At 45.7% G+C, this 15337-nt stretch overlaps 1 protein-coding gene across 9 annotated transcripts in view; it reads left to right on the forward strand.

Annotated features, from left to right (window-relative positions):
* adam15 (ADAM metallopeptidase domain 15) overlaps nt 1-15301 on the forward strand; it is a 29804-nt gene extending 14503 nt beyond the window's left edge. Inside the window, exons 13-26 of one of the 9 annotated variants that reach the window (XM_065957602.1) lie at nt 178-270; nt 448-643; nt 745-853; nt 2209-2404; nt 2504-2581; nt 2977-3088; nt 3230-3377; nt 3953-4006; nt 7062-7170; nt 9526-9594; nt 10967-11014; nt 12118-12183; nt 13450-13598; nt 13995-15301. In XM_065957602.1, coding sequence (XP_065813674.1) covers nt 178-270; nt 448-643; nt 745-853; nt 2209-2404; nt 2504-2581; nt 2977-3088; nt 3230-3377; nt 3953-4006; nt 7062-7170; nt 9526-9594; nt 10967-11014; nt 12118-12183; nt 13450-13598; nt 13995-14082 — 1515 coding nt within the window. In that variant the 3' untranslated portion in view covers nt 14083-15301. Of the gene's footprint in view, nt 1-177; nt 271-447; nt 644-744; nt 854-2208; nt 2405-2503; nt 2582-2976; nt 3089-3229; nt 3378-3952; nt 4007-7061; nt 7171-9525; nt 9595-10966; nt 11015-12031; nt 12053-12117; nt 12184-13449; nt 13599-13994 lie in introns of those variants that run through there. The other 8 variants (XM_065957603.1, XM_065957604.1, XM_065957605.1 and 5 more) reach the window with 8 other exon arrangements.
* The last annotated feature ends 36 nt before the right edge of the window (nt 15302-15337 follow it).

Raw genomic sequence — 15337 nt, forward strand, 5'->3', positions numbered from 1 at the left:
TATCAAAATAAAATATTTGAAAAATATTCGAAATTCCTTCTTAGACGTCTTTACTTTACATTTCAACCAAATTTCAGCGTCTAAATCCTGCTGAGTAATCACTGGGAATCTGTTTGAGCGATTTGTAGGTTTGTTTTTCACTTCCTGTTTATGTGCTGCTGCGCTCTGATTGGTCAGGAGTGTGAGGATCCCTGCTGTAACGCCTCCACCTGTAAGCTGGTTCCTGGAGCTCAGTGCTCATCTGACGGCATCTGCTGCCAGGACTGCAAGGTCGGATAAACACACACACACACACACACACACACACACACACACACACACACACACACACACACACACACACACACACACACACACACACACACACACACACACACACACACACACACACACACACATTATTAATGTTCCTGCAAAATGTCTATCTAACCTCGCCTCCCTCCTCAGCTTCGGTCTGCGGGTTCGGTGTGTCGTGACCCGCTTGGTGAGTGTGACCTTCCCGAGTTCTGCACAGGCTCCTCCCCCTACTGCCCCCCCAACGTCTTCCTGCAGAACGGGGAGCCCTGCGAGGACAGCGCCTCCTACTGCTACGGAGGAGTCTGTGCCAGCATGAACACTCAGTGCCAGATGCTGTGGGGACCCAGTAAGACACCAGTTTATACATTAACCACTACAACTATAACCAGTTCATACTGAGACTAAACCAGTCAATGCTGAGACAACATCTCTTTATCTGTCCCTCAGATGCGACCAGCGCTCCGCCTGTCTGTTTCTCTTCAGTCAACAAACAAGGAAACAAATTTGGAAACTGTGGTCAGCTAACCAACGGCTCCTACATCCCCTGTGGGAACACGTGAGTACACACAGAGCCTATAGCGGCTTATCTAGGAGCTGGTCCAAGTCTGAGCCATCCTAACTATAAGCTTTATCAAAAAGGAAAGTTTTAAGCCTGCTAAAAGTAGTGAGGGTGTCTGCCTCCTGGATCCTGACTGGTAGATGACCCCAAAGGAGAGGGCTCTGATAACTGAAGGCTCTATCTCCCATAGTACATTTAGAGACTGTACCACGAGCAGGCCTGATAACTGAAGGCTCTACCTCTCATAGTACAATTAGAGACTGTACCACGAGCAGGCCTGATAACTGAAGGCTCTACCTCCCATATTACATTTAGAGACTGTAGGTACCACGAGAAGGCCTGATAACTGAAGGCTCTACCTCCCATAGTACATTTAGAGACTGTAGGTACCACGAGAAGGCCTGATAACTGAAGGCTCTACCTCCCATAGTACATTTAGAGACTGTAGGTACCACGAGCAGGCCTGATAACTGAAGGCTCTAACTCCCATAGTACATTTAGAGACTGTAGGTACCACGAGCAGGCCTGATAACTGAAGGCTCTACCTCCCATAGTACATTTAGAGACTGTAGGTACCACGAGCAGGCCTGATAACTGAAGGCTCTAACTCCCATAGTACATTTAGAGACTGTAGGTACCACGAGCAGGTCTGATAACTGAAGGCTCTACCTCCCATAGTACATTTAGAGACAGTACCACGAGCAGGCCTGATAACTGAAGGCTCTACCTCCCATAGTACATTTAGAGACTGTACCACGAGCAGGCCTGATAACTGAAGGCTCTACCTCCCATAGTACATTTAGAGACTGTACCACGAGCAGGTCTGATAACTGAAGGCTCTACCTCCCATAGTACATTTAGAGACTGTAGGTACCACGAGCAGGCCTGATAACTGAAGGCTCTACCTCCCATAGTACATTTAGAGACTGTAGGTACCACGAGCAGGCCTGATAACTGAAGGCTCTACCTCCCATAGTACATTTAGAGACTGTAGGTACCACGAGCAGGCCTGATAACTGAAGGCTCTACCTCCCATAGTACATTTAGAGACTGTACCACGAGCAGGCCTGATAACTGAAGGCTCTACCTCCCATAGTACATTTAGAGACTGTACCACGAGCAGGCCTGATAACTGAAGGCTCTACCTCCCATAGTACATTTAGAGACTGTACCACGAGCAGGCCTGATAACTGAAGGCTCTACCTCCCATAGTACGTTTAGAGACTGTACCACGAGCAGGCCTGATAACTGAAGGCTATACCTCCCATAGTACGTTTAGAGACTGTACCATGAGCAGTGTTATTGTTTGTTGTGTTTGGTTGATGTTCATCGTCTTGTTTGTTGTGTTGCAGTGATGTTCATTGTGGCAGGATCCAGTGTCAGGGCGGGAGGCAGCGCCCCCTGCTGGGCACCAACGCAGAGATTCTCACCACTAAGGTCAAATTTAACTACAGCGACCTGGTCTGCAGAGGAACCTTCTTCCACCTGGGAGACGACGTGTCAGATCCCGCCACCGTGGCCCAGGGCACCGCCTGCAGCCCCGGCAAGGTCAGCCAGCGCCTTGAAACCAAATAAGGAGAAGAGAAGTGAATCATCTGATCTGAGTAATACACACTGTAAATATTCTGTGTTGTGTTTGTGTGTCAGGCCTGTTTGAACCAGAAGTGTCAGGACGTGTCGGTGTTTGGTGTGGATGAATGTCGCAGGAAGTGTAATGGTCACGGGGTGAGTGGACAACCTTTGGGATTTTACAGCTCAGTGAACGATGAATTAAAATGTTAAGGTCCAAACTTTGTATCAGGATACTTTTTTTATGTTACAGATGCATAATGTTTACAACAGCTGTTCGTCACAGGAGGACTGCTCCTGACATTCTCCTGATATTCCTGACATACTGCGACAAATATTTTCTCTAATGTTCATCCCTGCTGGTGTGTGTGTGTGTGTGTGTGTGTGTGTGTGTGTGTGTGTGTGTGTGTGTGTGTGTGTGTGTGTGTGTGTGTGTGTGTGTGTGTGTGTGTGTGTGTGTGTGTGTGTGTGTGTGTGTGTGTGTGTGTGTGTGTGTGTGTGTGTGTGTGTGTGTGTGTGTGTGTGTGTGTGTGTGTGTGTGTGTGTTCCAGGTGTGTAACAGTAATAAAAACTGTCACTGTGAGGTGGGCTGGGCTCCTCCTGAATGCAGGTTCTCAGGTCACGGAGGCAGCGTGGACAGCGGGCCGGCCAGAGCTGCTGGAGGTAACAAACACACACACACTCTCTCACACACACACACACACACACACACACACACACACACACACACACACACACACACACACACACACGCTGTGTGGACGATAACACTGACTCTGTTTGGCCCCTCCCCCTCTGTGTCAGAGTCTGATCCGGTGCGAGTGGCCCTGCTCATCATCTTCCTCTTCATCGTGCCCGTCGTCCTCCTCTTCCTCGCTCTGCGCTTCCCTCGATTCAGACGGAGTGTTCTCTGTGTCAACAGCCCGTTTCATAAAGCTCGCCAACACAGCCGGTAACACTCTGTGTGTGTGTGTGTGTGTGTGTGTGTGTGTGTGTGTGTGTGTGTGTGTGTGTGTGTGTGTGTGTGTGTGTGTGTGTGTGTGTGTGTGTGTGTGTGTGTGTGTGTGTGTGTGTGTGTGTGTGTGTGTGTGTGTGCAGGTGAAACAAAATGTTTTATTTTAAGAGTCAATGAGCTGCATTAATTTAAAACTACACAGTTTAAAGGAGCAGTATGTAACTCTGACCCCTGGTGTTTAAAATGTGTACTGCAGTCTAAATTCTAAACATCATAGAGAGCTGTCCCCCCCCTCCCCTCACTCAGGTCACCATGTGGTGGACTCTGAAGCTTCAGTGTTTATCCAGCTCTGCATGGGTCTGTAAACCTTTCTGTGTTCTAACCTCTCTCCATTTTTCAAAAGCATCTCCAATATTGATCCTAGTTTGAGCACGTTTCTGCTCGTGGAGCTTATTAGAAACATGCAGAGGCTTTTTAGGTCGGGTACAATCACTTCTATCTGAACCACTTCTCGGGTTCCCTGATCTCCTGTGTCTGATTCTGACGTGTATTTCTTTTTACCCACGATGCAGTGTGACTGACTTTGAGATGTTGGGTCAGGAGTTTGTCCCCGCCCACGTCTCCAGGTACTGTTGGACCTGGTCTGTAGTCTGCCCCTGTAGAGTCAGAGACCGGTGTAGAGTTATGATCTCACCTGTTAAACGTTGTGATGTTTTAGCTCTGTCTGGTTGTTCCTGTGTTCTTGTTGTAGAGTTTAAATGTCTAAATATTCTGTGTCATGCATTCAAGAGTTTATCGTCTTCACTCAAATCTGAGCAGAAAAAAACGACACATTCTTCCTTCAGAACGATCCAGAAACATTCATCTGGTCATCACTTTATTTTCATTTTGTAAATTAGTTTTCTGTTGGGATGCCGTTCAAAACGAGACGGTACATCCTACGGGTTTCATTCTTATGAATTCATCGTTCCAATTTAATGTTGAAGCTGGAAACGAGGGCTAGATGAATCTGCTCCAGCCGCTCCACAGATGGAGGTCGCTGCTCTCAGAGAACGAGCTCAGACAGGTTCAATCAGGCAAGACCCAAAGGACGTTCTGGAGCACAGGAATTACTGCGCCGACCTCCGAGTCAAAGAGGACGGGTTCAGATCACTCATTGGTTGATGAATCTGTGTTATTGATGCTTCTTTACTGATCGCTGCACAATGTTTTATAGTTACAGTCTGATAAATATATCACAGTTTAAAGTTCTAAACTGTAGAGTTGTAGTACTCCACATCGGTCTGGGTCTGGAGACCACTTTTTGAAGGTCTCATCTCGGTCTCAGACTGGGCAGACTCTGGATTTTAAATCAAGACCCCCACTGATCGTCTATTTCTCCACGTCTTTACTGTGATTAGAAGGAAAACTCCTCTTTCTAAAAGAACAAATAACTTCAGTTTGATTTTTATCCCCGGTTACGACCACAACCTTCCCCGTGTTTGCTAATAAAAGTCCTTTAGCCCTCGTGTTGCTCTTCATGATTACAGTAAATTTGAGGTAATTTGATTGAATTATTGTTTTTTTATTGAATTTACTAACGTCTGTTGTCCTCTGGGGTCAAAATGACCCCGCAGCATAAAGTGGTGCATTGGAGCAAATGATCACACCATACTGCTTTCCAAAACATCTTTGATCGTGGATGTTTGATGTTAAGGGTCAAGCAATAGTTATGACAACAACAACAACAACAACAACAACAAAAAACTCAGTTTCCTGCACTAGTGAGGTCTTCGACTGCATTAGTTTACGAGTAGAGAGTTGAAAGATTTACTAGTAAACTAGTAGACAGCAAAAATTCTTCATGTTAACTAGTAAGGTGCAAAATGTCTACTAGTTAACTAGTGAGGCTCGGTATGGCCAGTCCTTAAACATTAAATGAGTCTGGCTGACAAGTGGCAATTTAGTTTTCACTATTGGAATTTACATTTCAACATGTCAAAATGTCATTTTGGTCAACATATCAATAATGTAATTTCGACTAGTAAGAATTGCATTTTAGATATCTAGAATTAATTGTGATATTTGTAATGTAAGAACAATTGTAGATATCACAAATGAATTTTGTCACTCAAATAATTTAATTTTTGATATCAAGAATAAACATTTTTAGTGAGAATTGAGTTGAAAATGACATTGTGGATATGTCGGCTTGGAATTCTAACATGTCAAAAATCAATTATTGATATCTGCAATTTCTTAATGATTTGATGTTAAAAGGGCTTGACATAGGCTCGGAAATGTTTCCTAGTTAACTAGTAGTAGCTAAAATGTCAATTAGTCACACTAGGGGGAGCAGTTTTCACCTTACGGCTTTACAAGTAAAGCCCCGTACAGTTTACAAGTAAAGCCCCGTACAGTTTACAAGTAAAGCCCCGTACAGTTTACAAGTAAAGCCCCGTACAGTTTACAAGTAAAGCCCCGTACAGTTTACAAGTAAAGCCCCGTACAGTTTACAAGTAAAGCCCCGTACAGTTTACAAGTAAAGCCCCGTACAGTTTACAAGTAAAGCCCCGTACAGTTTACTACTAAAGGAATAAGTGCCTCGATGTCCACTAGTTAAAATAGTAGGTATCTTTCTGGCCTCTGCAGCAGCTCCCCCTCACCCAGCAGCCCCTCCTGGCCCATCACCCAAAAAACAAGTGCAAACTCTGCCCTCACCAGAGTGATCTCAAAACATCAGAAATGTGCCAAAAAAGCAGTGCATATACAGATCATGCCATTACTACCTGCCTCGCATGCAGGCATGTAAATGAGGTCTTATTGACCTTAAATCTCAAATGGAATAAAAAAAATGGTGCTAATGTGTTTGAATGAAGTTGTTACTGAAGGTGTAACACAGAATTGGGTTTAAAAATCCACTTTATATTCTTTAAATTACAGTCAAACCGGACGGCAGCAGGTGTTATTATTTGCTGCCATTCAATAAATTCAAATGATTCAAACACAGCATCTTCACTAAACTTATACTTAGACATAGACCACTCTGTGACAAGTCAAAGAGTCAAAATGATATAAATTCAAAATATATTTTTTTCCACTCAAAAAAAGGGTCTACTTTTATGTAAACAAGGTCTATTGGCCCTACATTTAAAAAACAAAAGGGAACATGCGTGGTAATGGGTTGGACTGAAGTCAGACTAAAGGTGTAACACAGAATTGATTGAATTAATTTATGTTATATGACTCAAATTACAGTCAGACCGGGCGGGTTCATTTTGACCCCAGAGGACAGGTGGTGTATTGCAATCAGGAGGACATCACGAGGCTTAAGAAAAGTAAAGAACAGACAGTATTTAAGTAATAACATATTTCAACCACTGGACACAAGTTATAATCGTATTTATGAAGTTTTGAAACAAAAGCTTCAATTAGAAACTTTATGAAATAACTAAAAATATAAAAATTTGAAAGTTGTCTTATAAGATATAAAGATATTCTTTTGAGAGTTAAATGTTTTTATTTGTTGGAGATAAAACTCGTGCACGACATCACAGTAGTGAAACCTCACAGAAGTATTTATTCTTGCACATCTGAGCGCCCTTGAATGCATCACCGTAGAGTTAAGTGTTAGACGGAGGTCAAAGCTTTTTCAGAAATGTCATCAGATCTTTAAAACATGTTTTTTCCCCGTGTGGTCAGGACGCCGGCGATGGAGCGAGTGGACGGCAGGAACGGGGAGCAGGTCCGACCTCTGAGGTACCACCTGAAGCCGCAGACCGACATCCCACTGACCTCGCCCTGCACAGAGGTAACCACGGCAACACCACCTCAGATCATGAGGGAGCACACAGCTCACCTTTTCTTTAGTAACAGGTTCATCCAGGTGTCATTTCACTACATAACCACCAGGTGGCGCCAACATCTGACCAATGTGACTGTACAGACACTCAAACATCCTGTTGTCATTACAGTCAGTGAACTCACCGCAGACGCTCAGTTCTTCTTCCTGTGTTACTGTGGGCTTCTGGGAGATGGAGTTTGTTCAGTAAAGGAAAGTGACCAATGAGGCGGAGAGCGCGATGGTCGGCCATGTTTACTGTGGTCAGTTTGAAGCAGAGAGCGCGATGGTCGGCCATGTTTACTGTGGTCAGTTTGAAGCAGAGAGCGCGATGGTCGGCCATGTTTACTGTGGTCAGTTTGAAGCAGAGAGCGCGATGGTCGGCCATGTTTACTGTGGTCAGCCTGAAGCAGAGAGCGCGATGGTCGGCCATGTTTACTGTGGTCAGTTTGAAGCAGAGAGCGCGATGGTCGGCCATGTTTACTGTGGTCAGTTTGAAGCAGAGAGCGCGATGGTCGGCCATGTTTACTGTGGTCAGTTTGAAGCAGTGAGCGCGATGGTCGGCCATGTTTACTGTGGTCAGTTTGAAGCAGTGAGCGCGATGGTCGGCCATGTTTACTGTGGTCAGTTTGAAGCAGTGAGTGCGATGGTCGGCCATGTTTACTGTGGTCAGTTTGAAGCAGAGAGCGCGATGGTCGGCCATGTTTACTGTGGTCAGCCTGAAGCAGAGAGCTCATTGGTCGGTCATGTTTACTGTGGTCAGTTTGAAGCAGAGAGCGCGATGGTCGGCCATGTTTACTGTGGTCAGTTTGAAGCAGAGAGCGCGATGGTCGGCCATGTTTACTGTGGTCAGTTTGAAGCAGAGAGCGCGATGGTCGGCCATGTTTACTGTGGTCAGTTTGAAGCAGAGAGCGCGATGGTCGGCCATGTTTACTGTGGTCAGTTTGAAGCAGAGAGCGCGATGGTCGGCCATGTTTACTGTGGTCAGTTTGAAGCAGAGAGCGCGATGGTCGGCCATGTTTACTGTGGTCAGTTTGAAGCAGAGAGCGCGATGGTCGGCCATGTTTACTGTGGTCAGCCTGAAGCAGAGAGCGCGATGGTCGGCCATGTTTACTGTGGTCAGTTTGAAGCAGAGAGCGCGATGGTCGGCCATGTTTACTGTGGTCAGTTTGAAGCAGAGAGCGCGATGGTCGGCCATGTTTACTGTGGTCAGTTTGAAGCAGTGAGCGCGATGGTCGGCCATGTTTACTGTGGTCAGTTTGAAGCAGTGAGCGCGATGGTCGGCCATGTTTACTGTGGTCAGTTTGAAGCAGTGAGTGCGATGGTCGGCCATGTTTACTGTGGTCAGTTTGAAGCAGAGAGCGCGATGGTCGGCCATGTTTACTGTGGTCAGCCTGAAGCAGAGAGCTCATTGGTCGGTCATGTTTACTGTGGTCAGTTTGAAGCAGAGAGCGCGATGGTCGGCCATGTTTACTGTGGTCAGTTTGAAGCAGAGAGCGCGATGGTCGGCCATGTTTACTGTGGTCAGTTTGAAGCAGAGAGCGCGATGGTCGGCCATGTTTACTGTGGTCAGTTTGAAGCAGTGAGTGCGATGGTCGGCCATGTTTACTGTGGTCAGTTTGAAGCAGAGAGCGCGATGGTCGGCCATGTTTACTGTGGTCAGCCTGAAGCAGAGAGCTCATTGGTCGGTCATGTTTACTGTGGTCAGCCTGAAGCAGTGAGCGCGATGGTCGGCCATGTTTACTGTGGTCAGTTTGAAGCAGTGAGTGCGATGGTCGGCCATGTTTACTGTGGTCAGTTTGAAGTAGAGAGCGCGATGGTCGGCCATGTTTACTGTGGTCAGCCTGAAGCAGAGAGCTCATTGGTCGGCCATGTTTACTGTGGTCAGTTTGAAGCAGGTCAGCTGTGTTTACAAGTAGAGAGCTGATTGGTGAACAGGATGTGATCTACGGATCTACCGTAAGCTCTGAGCATTTTATCAGAACAACGAACCTAAACACAAGGAGTCCATTATTTCCAGGCAGCCAATCAGAATCAGGGATTCACCCAGAGAATAATATCTTACCTGATTGTTGGAGAGAAGCTTTTATTGGTTGATGAAGAATTTGAATGAGGTTCTGTTTCTTGGGTCTGTTCTGCTTTTCCTTTACCTTTTTTTTCTGAGCTGTTAAATGAACATATTATGTTTTATTTTGAAAGGCCCAGTAGAAGGAAGCTGCAGATGTATATACTTTTCTTGCTCACATTAACACACCTGCCTGTTTTGACCTCTGACCTCCTCTCCAGTGCATGTGTCACTCTGCTTCCTGTTCTCTCTCCTATCAGGAACATGACAGACCTGCTCCTCCCTCTAAGCCACTCCCCCCTGACCCCGCCCTAAAACCCCCGCCGCAGGTAACCTCACCTGACCTCAGCTCTGGGTGTGAACGTCCGTTTGTGTCTCTGCTGCTGTCGTCCTGTGTGTCTGTCGTGTTGTCGTCGTGTTTCTGATCCAGCTGTGCGTCAAGGCGATTGACGTCACCAGCTGTGCATGACGCTGCGTGATACGTTTTGATTCTATCGCTCATTAAACTGGAATCCAAAGAGTATCAAACACTTCTGTAGTTACTCACCTGACGTCGCTCGCCGTCTCCATCCTCATCACAATCATCTGAACCGTCCAAAGATTTAAACATCAGTACGATACTTAAAGCTCCTGGAAACCTGTCCGGACTTTAAAATGTCACGTACGATTAAGAATCCACAAAAACTCTGAGTGAAAACAAAGATTTGTAACTTTTAGAAAACTTTGCTCAGAATCAGTTTATTTATCAGCGTTGGTCGTTTCTCAGACTGTGTGGGCGTGGCAGCTCTCATGTCAATCAAAACTCGCCCCCATTCATTGTGTTTGGCAACTCGCTGCTGAAAGCATCCTGGGATATGTTGCTACGCTAACCAAGCTAGCAGTGCCACTTTTTAACATTCTTTCTCCCTCGTTCACATAAAGGAAAGCTGAAATACAGGAAAATAAACGTTGTGAAGTTTTGGCTTGTTTGAATAGGAACTTAAAAGTTAAGACGAGTAACCAGCAGGACGACTCTCGCCGAATTGTTGGCTTCCTGTGGGCGGGCACAGAGAGGCTGACGTGCGAGGAGAGGCAGGACGCCGCTCCAAGTGTTAGACGAAGCCGTTTGGCAAAGCTCTTTCAGGACCTAACTGGTTAACTGGTCTTGTGGGGTAACGAGCTCACTGTTTCTCCAAATCCACCGCATGACAAGTCGTCAGCGTCAGCGGTGGATGAGCAGCCAGGAGCGTGAAGGCTGAGAGGGAGGAGCTGCATAGTTTAGTTGCACCTGATTGGATAAATCTCAGCTAACCCCGCCCACTTCACACCCAAAGTCCAAAAAATGTCCAAAAACTTAAACGAGGAATGTCAGAAACGGTTGGAGTAACGTCTTTTAGAGAAGAACATGAGATCATAAAGAGTCAGAAGCTTTTCATGGATTTGGTTTTCAGGGGCTTTAAGCGATATCGTTACCATGGCAACTAAAACTGACCTCCTGCACACCAGAACTGATCATTTAGTTATTTTTGATTTCCAGCTCGTACATAAGAACCGGCCGCTGACCACAGAGCAAAGTAAGACACGCTGTTAACTGTTACGAGGAGAAATCGTTCAGAATACGTCTTACTTCAGCTGATGAGAAACAATGACATCACCTTGATCCTAATCATGTGACCTGCTGCTCGCTGACTCTTCTCTCTGCTGCTTCAATCTGTTAAACAGCGACCTGCCCCCCCCACCAAGCCTCTGCCCCCCGACCCCCCCAACCAGGTACAGTCACCTGTAGTGTGAAGTGTTGCTGTCTGTCCTGTGTTTGTCTACATGTACAGCGCCCCCTGCTGCTCCGAGGAGTGAAGTAGCAACATCGTTTTTCTTGTTCACAAATCTCATCGTCGGACTCGAACCAAGAACCAAGTTTTCACTGACGTCCGGTCTGCGTCGCTCAAACTCATCTGTCTCTACAGGACACAAAAACTACTCACACATAATCAGACTCAGGGTTAAAGGGGCGTGTCCACACACAGCGGCAGGTTAAAAACATGTCTGAAACATAAACAAGCTGCAGGAAGCTCCGCCCCCTTTCTGTGTGAACACAGAGCTGAGAACAACACAAACCCAGAGGAGTTTGACTTCTCTCTCTTTTACTTCACAAAGATGATATTTGTTTATTGCTGTAAATATTAAGAGTCACATATTATACGCTGCCCTGTGATTGGCTGGCGAACAATCGAGGGTGTAGCATCGACTCGCCCAATGACGGCTGGGTTCGGCTCCAGCCCCCCACGACCCCGAGCGGACGGACGGATTACACGGTGAAGTGAATTGTCTGCCGTCAGCAGCGTGGTTGGTTGTTGTGTTTTTGAGATTTGTGGACAAAAATAAAATCCAGATTGATCTTTTATAGCATCATGAAAACTAGCTAGCTCGCTTAGCACATGCTAGCTCTAGCCAACAACGATAGCCCACCTAGCTAGTTCCCGCACAAGCTAACCTCTCCTGTGTGAGCGACTGCAGCCCTCATCAGAGTTTTATGGACCCTGATTGTTTCTTTGAAGCTAACAGAGGCTAACCTGTTAGCATTGTGAAGAAGACTGTTCCATATTCAACAGCACAGAAATGTTTTTAAAGTAAATAAAATATGATGCAAACAACAGAACGCTGCATGGGTTAAATAAATCTGCACGTTCAGATCATTTAATCAAAGAAACTGATTTCAGTTTCTTTGATGTAAATGTTGATGTGAGTTTTTTCTTTGGTTTGTCTTCTTCTGTTTCTTTCTGCATGCAGCACTAAAACATATTTGGCTGCTCTCTGCTGACTTCTCTAATCAGGAAGTATAAAACTTCTCCTCTTCCTCCTCGCTAACCTTCCAGCTGCTGGTGAGTCGACCAGCTCCGCCCGACAAGCCACTCCCCCCTGACCCTGCCACACCTGGACAGGTACACCTGCGTGGCATGCTGGGTAGTGTTAGCTGCACGTTGTTAGCATGTAGAGCGGTGACCTGACGCTGAATGAGGAAGGTGATGGATCGGTGAAATCTTTGATTGATCGGGTTAAAGAGTCGATGAGTGATTGAAGAATCAGTTTGGGTAACACACGATCAGACTTAATGACACAGACGTGGTGCGTTCAGGAGCATTAATCAGCATCAGATGTGCCAGTTTCTGATCTTAAATATTTGATGTTTAACAAAACTGTTGGACTTTAAAGGTCACATATTCTCTAAATCCTCTTCTCCATGTTCCTCTAACTCTAACATGTGTCTCTAGTCTGTCGACAAACCCCCCAATGATGAGAAAAGTTCATCCTCTCCGTCTTCCACTTTTCAGAAAATGTGTGCTCAAACAGGCCGTTTGGAGATTTTCCCTTCATGACATCACAAAGGGCAGTAGCCCCTCCCCCAGGTGGGTGACACTCCCACAGCTAGGTGTTTGTTCTGCCCTCTGAGTCTGCCTTCTCACCGTAAACAATAGGACATGGAGCGAGAAAGACCGAGTACACCCAAGTCCTTCCAGAGAGGGGGCGTGGTCAGACACAGCTCATTTACATATTTAAAGGTACAGACACAGAAACAGCCTGTTCTGAGCAGGGCTGAAATAGAGGGGTTTATAGACATGATCAAATACAGGATCAGAGTGGATTTAGAACAAGAAACTTCACACACATGTTTTGAGGAGCTCTGAGACTTATTTACACTGAAGAGGAGGAGGAGGATATGTCACCTTTAAAGGAAACAAGCTTTGATTTGTTACCTGATCAATGAAAATGTTCATTTCTTAAACACAAAAAAACGTTCTTTGATTCTACTTTTCTGCTTTTTCCTTAACTGGTCTGTGAAAAGCTCCACTTCCTGTATATCTTTCACAATAAAGGTTTGCTTGTGAAAGAGAGAGGTATTCCATTGGAGCTTGAAAAAGTTTTTTCTCTGAATTCAGATGAGAAGAAATCTTAAAAATGTCAAAGTAGAGGATAAATGAAATGTGTCTTTGTAAATTGGACGTGCTGACTGAGCTTGAACTGTTAGAATATTTCTCTCTCTGAACTGAAACACAACAACAAACCTCGGATGACGTCTGAACAGAGAAACCGCTTTAATGAAACATTTAATCTTTGCTGGAAATTGAAGTTTAATTCTATAATTTATTTCTGCTAATTCAAAGAAGAAAGTAACTTCACTCTTTTACTTCCCATAATGCTTCACTCAGGTCCCTGGGCCACCCAAACCTGTGGTTCCCATTAAGCCCCGCCTTCATGTGCCGCTGTCCCAGCCCCCCCTCCCACCACATCCCGGTTACACCAGCACCACCAAACCACAGCGTCTCCGAGCCGTCACACCTGCAGCCGGGATCAACAGGTACGACTGATAGACCAATCAGAGAGTACAACTGATGGACCAATCAGAGAGCCAGAATCTGAGAGTACGACTAACGGACCAATCAGAGAGCCAGAACCTGAGGGTACGACTGACAGACCAATCAGAGAGCCAGAACCTGAGGGTACGACTGTTAGACCAATCAGAGAGCCAGAACCTGAGGGTACGACTGTTAGACCAATCAGAGAGCCAGAACCTGAGGGTACGACTGTTAGACCAATCAGAGAGCCAGAACCTGAGGGTACGACTGTTAGACCAATCAGAGAGCCAGAACCTGAGGGGCAGACGTGTCTTGATTGGAGGATTTCTGTTTAAGAAACGTTTAAAGATTTTTTTAAATCTGATGATAAAACGTTTAAGTCTGTGTCGTCTCTGCAGGCGACCTCCTCCTCCTCCTCCTCCTCCTCCTCCTCCTCCTCCGCTTCGACCCGGAGCTCCTCAGAAAGTCGAGACGTCTCCGCTTTAACCTCGACGCACTCGGACACTCTGAACGACCCGATGAAGAGGACTCTGATCTACTCTCTCGTCTTCGCTGACCTCAAACTGTAAATAAATCTCCTCCTCTAATCTTCAGTGCCTTGCTCCGCAGCATGCCGCAGAGGGAAAGCGGACACTCGGGAATCAAACCCCCGACCTTTAACTGCTGAGGATGTCACAGTCCAGTGTCCTGGTGTGATGAATGATACAGCGCCCCCTGCAGGGGGATCAGTGCCTTTCGTTTAAAAAAACTTTTCAGTCAAACTTTAAAATAGAAGGACGAACACTGAAAGGATGTTATCGTCATGGAAACAAAACGTCCTGATGGACTCGACCACCGGGAGTTAAATATCGTGGAATAATCCTTTTAAGGAGGAGCGTCCTCGGAGTTTGAGTGACTCATCAGGTCAACCATGGCGAGATTAGTGATGCATTCTGGGAAAAATTCTGCGAATTTAAGAATGAAGTTGAAAAACAGTAAAAATTCAGTTTTAATAAGGTGTGTGTGTGTGTGTGTGTGTGTGTGTGTGTGTGTGTGTGTGTGTGTGTGTGTGTGTGTGTGTGTGTGTGTGTGTGTGTGTGTGTGTGTGTGTGTGTGTGTGTGTGTGTGTGTGTGTGTGTGTGTGTGTGTGTGTGTGTGTTCCTCCCTGACATTCACAGTGGAGGAGTCTCGTCATAGAGACTTACATTTCGTGTTTTGAACTTAGCACTTACACCTCAGTCCTGTGATTGGCTGTTGACCTGTCCGGGTGTAACCCCGCCTCTCGCCCAACGACAGCTGGGATTGGTTCCAGACCTCGTTGAGGCTAAGCGTTAGACATGATGGATTAAATTCAAATCAAATCTATTTTTAAACACTTTATTTTATTTTGTAAACTTTGAATGTGACTGAAACATTTTCTCTTTATTCTGAAACTCTCAGACTTTACTCGCTCGTCCTCTGATGAGTCATCCTCCTCCCGTTGGATGGCCTCCATGATTTCCTCGTTGGACTTTGGACAGGAAGTGAACGTTAGCCTTACAGGAGCAAGTTTTTATTGACTGTAGACTCACACCAAAGATGCTGTCACATTTATCTCCTCTGTGCTTTTATTTTGAAACCTGCTGACACTTCTGATATTGACACTTTATCTGAAAACGTAACCGCAGATTTCACAGATGTTCTGAAAAGCGAGCAGCTGCAGAGTGAATAAACGGTTTGTCTGTGATGGTTTGATTTTTAGTTTACAGGTGAAGAAGACGGA

Source organism: Labrus bergylta, chromosome 8, assembly GCF_963930695.1.
Source record: "Labrus bergylta chromosome 8, fLabBer1.1, whole genome shotgun sequence".
NCBI lineage: Eukaryota > Metazoa > Chordata > Actinopteri > Labriformes > Labridae > Labrus > Labrus bergylta.